Genomic DNA, 9,903 nt, shown 5'->3' on the forward strand with positions numbered 1-9,903 from the left:
GTGGGGGTGGATAATGCGATTTTCAAAGCACTAAGCGGGTGTGGGTGAGGATTGAGGCGTAGTTTTGACAAGGGCTCAGATCTGTTTCGAAAGGTGAGGGGGAAAATTTCGTGAACCCACACCCACCTCAGGCCCACCATGGTTTAGCCTGAGGTGCGAAAACTTTAGGAAATAGTAGTTCTAGATGATCGGAAATGACACTTTTATATAGTACAATTCACCATCATCACATCACCATTATATAGTCAAATTGCAGCTCAAATTTCTCGTGATGTTTTACCAGCATTTTCGGCAACCATAGATATCTAGTTAATATGTGTGATATACTATAGAAAATAAATATTAAAAATATTTATGTCGTTGATGTATTTGATTTAGACCTACTTACTTCAAAGCCATTAGTTCACACCATAATTAAGGGCTTAGGTGGAATATTTGGGGAAATAGTGCCTCTCTAAGATTACCGGAAATGACACTCTTATATAATAACATCATCATTATCATCGATCAAATTAATCGATGTGGTGTTCCATTGAAAATAAAACTCAATTGTCTTTGATGTATTTTTAATTTATTTTACCATGTGCCGAAAACCAATCTTATTATTACACGCTTTTTCTCATACTTCTCAAATTATAATAAAGGCACGCGCCCTCGGTATTAATAAGTAAATCGGATGTTTGTGGGCAGAGATAGAGTACTGGTTGTACAGCACACTGTTGGTCATTTATGCATTTATATTCAACAATGTTCAGGAATCTCCTTGACTTATGAACTTATTGCATTTCGGACGAAAAATGAGTGGACGAACCCCATCAATATCTGAGAACGTGCCCCCCCCCCCCCCCTCCGAGCATGGGTTTAGGGAGAGGCATCCCCTTCCATTTGAGATTTTTTTAGAATTAGTAGACGGCCAGACGCCATTGGATGACATCTGAAAAGAAGTTAAGCTTAAAATAAAAAGCGTATGTTTTACGAGAGTAGCCTACTACATGTAACATATATACATGAGAAGCACACACACAAGAGGAATGACCATGTTTTTTTTCGAGGTCACAGAAGGGAGCAGGTGGGGAGGGGTGGTTAGCCACCCTATTCACCCCACTCTAGGTCAGCCATTTAGGGTTCACGACGGGGAGAGTTTTATGGCTTAGTATGGTCCAAATGTACTTTTAGACCACAATATTAGGGATTGGCAATAAAAAAACAAAAACAAAAACAAAAAAATAACAAAACAAAAAAAAAGAAAAAAACATTAGGTCTATTGGATAGGTAAATTATTATTATTATTGTTTTAATCCGACGACGCAGTCGTGCGTCGGAAGGGTGGAGGGTCCAGGTCTGTCCGACCCGAAAACCCCCCACTGGTGCCGCCCCTGTAACCATTTTAGTTCTAAGTGGAGAGTGTCAAAGTAGTACATTAGAATGATGTCTTTATATGAACACATGAAATGCTGCGAGCAGCATCGCTCACTTACTCCGACGACATACATTGACAAAACTGAGGTGATGTTAATTGGCACACCTCAGCGGCTAAAAAATAAAGAAATTGACGTATCTTTTAGTGGCAAACGGATTAAAAAAGTCACAATGCACAAGTACCTTGGTGTTTATATTGACAATAAGCTTGACTGGCATTCACATGTCGGCAAACTTTGCTCCAAACTTGCACATAAAATTCACATTTTAGCCAGAATAAGAAAATTTATTGACTCTCGCACAGCACTCTTATTCTATAATACAATAATTCTCCCACATATTGACTACGGTGCCCTCTTGTGGGGTACAAGCAGCTTGCATAACACCGACAAAATTCAGAAATTACAAAATCGGGCCATGAGAATCATAATTAAAGCACCTCCACGCACTTCAACTAACACACTTCTATCCACACTCAACTTAATGTGTGTATCGCAAAGGGTGCGATATCAGGTCGGCTGCCTTACCTTTAAAGTTATCAACAACTTTGCTCCTAGTTACCTTGTGGAGAATTTTTCTAGAGTCCCTGCCCGAGCTATAAGAACGCCAGCTTCAACCAGAGGTGATTTAGCTTGTCCCAAAGTCAATTTGGAATGTTTTAAACGTGCATTTAGTTATCTTTAAAATTTACCAATTGAGCTCCGGGACTGCAAAATAGAAAATACATTTAAACTTAAGTTGAAACGATATATTTTAAACTCTTAGCCGTTGTTTATTGCTGTTTTATTGAGCTATTCTTATTATTAAATTGTTTGATTTTTTTTTCTATATTATACTATATTATATTACATTATATTATATTAGACATTATAAATTAAACTTCTATTTTGCATTTTCTTTATGTACGTCAATTTAATACTTTTAAGACTTGTTATGAGGATTGTATGTTATTATTATTATTATTATTATTATTATTATTATTATTATTATTATTATTGTTATTGTTATTATTAATATTATTATTATTATTATTATTATTATTATGTTGTAATGATGTTGTTTGTACTGTTCTTTGATTTTAATAAAGAGGGCCCCTAAATATCAGTTAATCTACGGGGCTAAACTGGAAGGGTTACCCTCTTTAAAGATGGTTGAAATAAAATTTTTTAAAAAAACATAACTTTTATCATTATATTATATTAATCAGTGCACATTATCACAATGGTACGTTATACTAGTATTTTTTCTAGCAATACATTCATTGAAATTAAAATTGTATTTCACAATTCAAGCAATTCATGTAATTTTGTATTTTCCAGATAAATAACACGGTAATCAAAAAGGATCAGAAAAATGAGATAAATGCAGAACGAGCACTGGATGATTTTGAAATAATGGCTTATCTAAAAAGATGTAAAATGAACGGTTTTCCTTATTTCAGTTTAAATATGATTGCCCACAGAGCCAACCAACGCTATAGCTGTATCCGATGGGATGCATTTATAACATACCGTACCTTTGGTGGCAGTGGTTTAGACTGCTTTTGTGCTAATGGTTTATTTAATGACTTGTTAATGTATAATGTTGTGTTTTTTTTATTTTCATTATATTTTGTATATCGTATATTTTGCCTGAATAAATAATTAATAATACTATACGTAGAATGATTATTTTTCGAAAATTACCGTATACATACGGTAATTATCTAAAAATATACATGTATATTTCTGTGCTTGGCAGATTTTGCAAAATCAGAATATGAAGAAACTCTTGATTTCGGAAACGATAAAGAGAAAACGGTTGCAAGAGGAGAGTGCATCAAGGCATCCTTTGAATCAAATTATAATTCAGATCATGTATGCTTCCAAGAAATGGAGGGACACCATAATAGGTGTTGTACTCTATTATTACTATCACGTACTTGGCCAGAAAACATTTTAAGGAGACTTTATCCCCCTGACGAAAAATTGAAAGATAAAATAAAAGGGAACTGTAATGTTAATGACAGCCATGGACCAGTCGAATTTACGTTCAAATTAAAGGGACTTATTAAAAAAGGTGCAGCTGCAGAAGGATACCTTAGATTTAAAGACGTAACTGATGACATTGAAGGACAATATGTATACTTATTGCAGATAAAACACGAGAAATTTTCGTCTGGTGCGTTACAAAAAATAAAACACACATTTTTTGGAAAAACGTGCATTCAACTCTCAAGTAAGTCAGCCTGAAGTAGGCAACCATACAGCCAGCACAACCAAAGTGAAATTTATGTAGTTAAACTAAACAATGCTTTATCATTTTACTTTGATGCTACATTCCCAATCAAAAAACAGTGTAACACAGTATAAGTCTATCCCTTTTTATATAGCGCGCTCTACCCACAACTAGGACTCAAGATTTCTTTCCTGCATAACTACTTCTGTCAATAATTATAATGCTTGAATAATTATATAGTGCCAATTTCAAATTATATGATAGATCAAAGGCGCTGAGTATTATTACCCATGGTCATTGGATAACATGCAATGGCAAACAAGCACAAAGTGCAACCTTCTCTGCTCCCTGGAGAGTATGCATAGCCGAGTGCTACAGTCTAGTCTTAGCGCACGAAACTAGTGCATTAAATGTTACAACATCCTACCAGGTACCCATTTATACTGGGTAGATAGAGACAAACGTAGGTAAAATGCCTTTCCCAAGGAAACAAGCGGCTTCTACAGTGGGTGTTTGAACCCCTGACGTCAAGGTAGGGAATCCACGTCACTGGAACGTATGCGGATATTCCATAGTATGAAAAATATCAAAATTCCATAGCATGAAATATATTAGAGCATTAGGCACTCGAACCTCCTCAGGTACCCACTTATACTTCTGGGTGGAGAGAAGCAATGCAGATATTGCCTTGACCAATTACACAAGTGACCTGCAGAGCAAAATTCCCGAGCCCCAAGACTTCCAAGTTTCAGAATTTGAGACACAACCATTACGCCAACCGCTTCCATGTATATAAGCCGTATATAACCTTATTTATAAATATTATATTATTTCTTTTATTTAGATCCCGTTTACAGGAGCAACGTCGACAAGAAACAGTTCATCAGGTGAGAGTGTGGTTTGATTAGCTGTACTGGTGTATTGCTATCCATTAGGCCAAATTAAACAAAAAATGCCTATAAAAAAATATAAACAAAAAAAAACAAAAAAAAAAACAAAAAAACGCCGCAACATCTTTACCTTATTCAATTTTGTTTATAAAACTAATTCTAAATTTATAATATGTGTGAATTTTGTTATGACATGGCACATAATTTACCGTATTGCCTCAATTCTTCCATTTGGATTTTTTTCATTATAATACTTTGATTAATGTTAATGATGATGATAATAATAATAATAATAATAATAATAATAATAATAATAATAATAATATTATTATTATTATATTATTATTATTATTATTATTATTATTATTATTATTATTATTATTATTATTATTTTATTTATTTGTATTCATCCCCCTCCCCCATTTGCTTGGCTAATCCCTTCTACTACTGCCGCCAGTGTGTGGCTATATTTCCTACAGTTTCTTAATGACTGTTTCCTCTTGATTGACAGCCTAAAGGTGCGGCGTGAAAAAATTACTTGTTTAGCGTCACATCTCAACCAATTTTAGAAGGGCAATGTCGTTTTTCTTTTTCTGTTTACAATCAATCTACCATATCTATAATCGACGCGTCTCCGTTTAAATAAGATGCCTAGCAGGCCATGCCAAAACTTGGATTCCATAGGCTACAAGCTCACACATACCAAGCATGATCCTATATTACAATTGCATTCTAAACAACAAGAGTTTTAAAATTGTTAACAGGCCTACAATAAATTACACATGGTTAGTTTATATAACGCATAATGTATAGACAACTTTTACTATTGGAAGTAAAATAAACTATGTGCGAATTGTCTTTATGATTTAGTTCTAGTAACACCTTTATTTTTTACTTAATGTATTATTAATTTGTAATAAATTAAATAATAATTAACTTAAAAATGAATCATTTTATTTATGTATTCGTGTGCCTTTTGGTATTTAGTTATAGTTTTACAATAAGTTAGAAAAATAATTAATTCAATTGCATAAATGATTATAGGCCTAATTGTCTTCTTTTACCCTTGTTATTTGTTTTATTTTTATTATTTTTGTGTTCGATTCTTGAGGCTTTTTTTCTATATTTTTTCTGTTTTGTGTAAGTATTTTATATTCTTGTAAAAATTTTTATTCCAACTCCTTGAAAATAGTCTTTGATGATTCACTAATTCATGATTATTATTATTATTATTATTATTATTATTATTATCATTATCATTATTATTATTTTCAGTCCAATTGGAATTGTCCTCAGTGATCAAGTGTATGCATTTGCGCTAAAAATGGAAAAAGAAAAAAAAGAAGAACAAAGAGAAGATAAAACAATTTTACGCTATATTACGTGTGCAGGAAAACTTCATTCTAAAGACAACAACATTACTATTAGATGGAATGATTTTTCCAAAGTTTTACTGAAACCAGAGTAAGATGTAATATACATTTATTCGGTATATCTTGCAAAAAGCTATAGAAGGCCATCATTTCAAGGTCATGTGTAGTTATATTTTGTTGTGTTTATAACCTGACCAAATAATTTTCCGGGAATGGGGAGACGAACAGCAATTGAGTTCTTTTAGTCTGAGAATTAAGGGTTGTGGGGATTTATTACCTATTTGGGACCAGAGGGATATATGTTTTGTTGAATGTTTTCATACGTGGTTGAGGTATTTGGTTGCTGCCGAGGGGGCGAGCTAACACCGGCTTCGCCAATGATTATTGAATTAGAATTTATCAATGTTATAGAACGTAATAACTACATTGAAATTGTTTACATCAGGGGTAGATCTAGCCCGTTAGGAAAGAAGGGGCGTGAATGTGCGAATTGAATAGCCTTATGGAAGAGCACCTGGTAGGGGTGGGAAGGGTAAATTTGTATTTGATTGATTTTTAACATTTAGCATGGTGATTTTCTGATAAGCTTTCACAAAAATTACTCTAAATCCCCCACTGATCTTTCAGAGAAGAGTTGTTGAGCTTGGTTGCACTACCAGGTCGGTATCATTCGTATATCTTCCTTGGATTTATAAATGTATCTAAAGACAGACGATTGCTAGGGAAGGTGTTTTCTTTCCTGCCAGACGGAAGCTTTAATTTAATCAACAACTTCGTTGAGACATTGGAATCTAAGGGACCTGTTGAGATTTTAAAATTTGGTGAGTTGTTAGCATAAGAAAATGAAGTTTAGATAATGATAACACAAAAACAAATTTTAGTAAAAATAATAATGATCCTCAGATCACTTTGAATAGATAGGCTTATCGTTTGTGTACAGTTTTCTCACCTATCCATGAATGGACCTCACACTCACCTTTTTTTGCAGAAAATTTGCTAATATAACAACAGGACATTTTAGTAAACATTTGGCCTAGGCCTAATGAGATTGTTGCGATGGGGGGTGATAATGATGATGTTGGTGGCCCTGATGATATTGGTGGTGCTCGTGGTGTAACTTCACAATTCGTTAGGGCTGATGGGGGACGAACATATAAGTGATGGTGTCAGATAATTAGATGAGGAACCTAGCTGACAAAATAGTGCGATATGTGGTGATTTTTTTTGCTCATCCAAATTTCAGCGGTGAGGGCGGGGTGGCCGGGGGAAGGGCTACGGCCAATTGCTGTTTAAGAGGCGTGTACCCCTAGTTCACCAATGCACTCATAAATACGCCACTGCTGATGTGTAGGCCTAATGTTGTTACTAATCAGATCAATTATCATCGAAAAGGTAGACGTAGGCATTTGAATAGAAAGGGAGTAATTTTTTACAGTTTATTGACATGCCCCAAGTTAGTACAAACAATATAATTGTTTCACAGTTATTTTTTTTTTAATGATACAGATCACGATAGTTATTTGAGTAAAGTTTAAGCCTACCAGCTGCTGGTGCTGATGACTATGATGAAGGGATTGCTGAGGATGATGAGAATGAGTAGCGAATAATTGTTTTCTTTAATTTATATTTCTCATTTCTCATTTCACTGTCATCTATAGATCCTCATAGCGGCAAAAAGCTATCAAATGGACGAATTATTGTCGGTGGCTGGATAAAGCGTGGCAAGTATAATTTTGACAAGCATATTAATTCGTATAGTAGTGTCTTCAGCCTTAGCTAAAGATATGCATTATTCGATGGTCAGGCTATATTAAAAGCTTACAAAATAAAATGATGAAAAGTTTTACATCAATTGTAGGTTTTCAGATTTGATCCCCAGTTAATCATTCACCGCATATTATGCTACACGAATACAAATATTAAATAAAGACGGATATAATTTTAAAAATCTACGGTACCATTTAAATCTACTCGCAAGACATTTGGTAATGTTTTGGAGCAAACTGTGGAACCCCTTTGACAATACATCACTATGCTCTTTTAAAAGGACTTACGGTATCAATTTCCGTTTCATTGATTTGATCCTAACCACCAAAATGAAAAATAACTTAATAAATAAATGTTGGTGTGACACGAGTAATGAAAAGAAAGCTTTAACGTATCTGTATTTGTGGTCATTTTCGTAATGTGCGACAATAGTATATAGAAATAATATACTTTTCCACTACTGCGAATTGAATACCAAGGACTGCTACCTAACTGTATACTATTGATAACTTTTGTTATTAAATACATAAATAAACAAGTACAAGAACGTTTAAGCCAATAAAACTGAATTATCATAACAATTACACTGGTACATGTTAATTATACAAATTCTATTTAATCCATTTTAGAAGTTTGTCTATTGTACCCCTATACCTCTTGTACATAATACATTGAAATGTTGCCTAATAACTAGACGTGACTGTTATTACGTACCAGTATAAACGTGTTTTTAATTCAAAACGCAGTATATTTTTTGTAATCATGTGACTGTACGTATTTCAAATAAAGGATATCAGAAGGGAAAAAGAATGGATGAATTAAAGTTTACTGGCTCTACGTCTTCTAGCGGTAAACTCGACGATGTTGAAAACCAGGCACATGGTAAGCAAACAAAGTTTATAAGTTATAGGTCTGTTTTATTAATTAATCATACAAATCCATTAATATTAGCTTTTACGTACACATTATAAACAAACATACACACGTAAATAAATCATATCTACATATCCAATAAATACATACATAATTATGCCGATTTACAGACATATATATATTAAATTACAATACATATTGTACATTTCAGTTTATATTTCACATGTAGCTGCTGTGACGTCACCGATGCTTGTCTAAAATGTGAATATGTTCCTATTGCTTGAAATAGAAAACAACATCAAAAGTAATGGGCGGGGCAGTGCAGCGCATGATCAATAACCTTTTACCGTCATTCGACCATTCCCTTACTATTTCGAATGTTGTATTGATGTAGGCCTATATGTGTAATATATAAGGACGAAAAACTCACTACCTCTCTCACCAAAATCAAGTTTACTAACTCGTCCTCTATGTCTGATATCGTATAATCAGTAAGTAAATTTCCCCCCTTTCGATACCCATTTTATTTGTTCCTATTTCGTGGTCAGAATTATTTTATTACGTTTAATATTTTTTTTAAATACGGTACTTCCCAACTTGTTGCCATAGAATTTAAAATATTTAACAAATTTGTGTTTTTCCCTTTTCGTTTGCTAAGGATATGAACCGTTTATCATGTGGACAGATGACGAAATTCATTGGAATTTAGGAGAAAATCTGAAGATTGAAGAAGCTGAGAAAAATATGCGGATACAGGTATCTACCACTACATACAGTGTTACTATTTTACTATTACTAAAGAAATTCTTACAACTTACTACTAGGTACTACTGTTATTTCTATGATTGTGACCGACTATCATATACTAATTTGAGTAAGGACAGAATTTCACTGTCCAGACGCGTGTACAGCTCTAGAAGAAATATATTGTAGAACCATTCTTTTTAATTATTGGCATATTTTGAGTTCCTATTTATATCCATTCAAATATCATAAAAAATACTTTTTTTGACTCTACAAAGATAACACATTATGAGAATTCATTATTCAAATTACGTTAGTACTATACAGGGAAAGGACCAGCGGAGTACGGTATTCAGTATGTAGGATGATAAAGTAGAACGTAACACTTCAGTGAGTGCGGTTGATACAAACGCGTATAAACGCGTATATACCCTTTACCAGTTGGCCTATCTTACTTGCTTTAACATATCATAAACAAAATTATTATTGGCTCGTTCTTTATTCAAAAGGTAATTTGATTTTTCATTTGCAAAAGGTCTTTCTAAAATTAGCAGACGTAGTAGTATTCAATATTATGCTTGAAAATATTTTGTTTTATACGGCAATATTTGCAGCATTTG

At 33.5% G+C, this 9,903-nt stretch overlaps 1 protein-coding gene across 1 annotated transcript in view; it reads left to right on the forward strand.

Moving 5' to 3' along the window:
• Positions 1-9,295, forward strand: part of LOC117115947 — a gene marked incomplete at its 3' end in the record, with an annotated part of 53,672 nt that extends 44,377 nt beyond the window's left edge. The window contains exons 5-12 of the mRNA XM_033259841.1: positions 2,739-2,832; positions 3,160-3,636; positions 4,481-4,523; positions 5,802-5,990; positions 6,527-6,720; positions 7,558-7,620; positions 8,456-8,548; positions 9,198-9,295. Of these exons, the coding sequence (XP_033115732.1) occupies positions 2,739-2,832; positions 3,160-3,636; positions 4,481-4,523; positions 5,802-5,990; positions 6,527-6,720; positions 7,558-7,620; positions 8,456-8,548; positions 9,198-9,295 (1,251 nt within the window). The remainder of the gene's footprint in view (positions 1-2,738; positions 2,833-3,159; positions 3,637-4,480; positions 4,524-5,801; positions 5,991-6,526; positions 6,721-7,557; positions 7,621-8,455; positions 8,549-9,197) is intronic.
• Between the last annotated feature and the right edge of the window lie 608 nt (positions 9,296-9,903).

Source organism: Anneissia japonica, unplaced genomic scaffold, assembly GCF_011630105.1.
Source record: "Anneissia japonica isolate Jap-2015-1 unplaced genomic scaffold, ASM1163010v1 scaffold4707_len98470_cov126, whole genome shotgun sequence".
In the NCBI taxonomy this organism is placed as follows: domain Eukaryota; kingdom Metazoa; phylum Echinodermata; class Crinoidea; order Comatulida; family Comatulidae; genus Anneissia; species Anneissia japonica.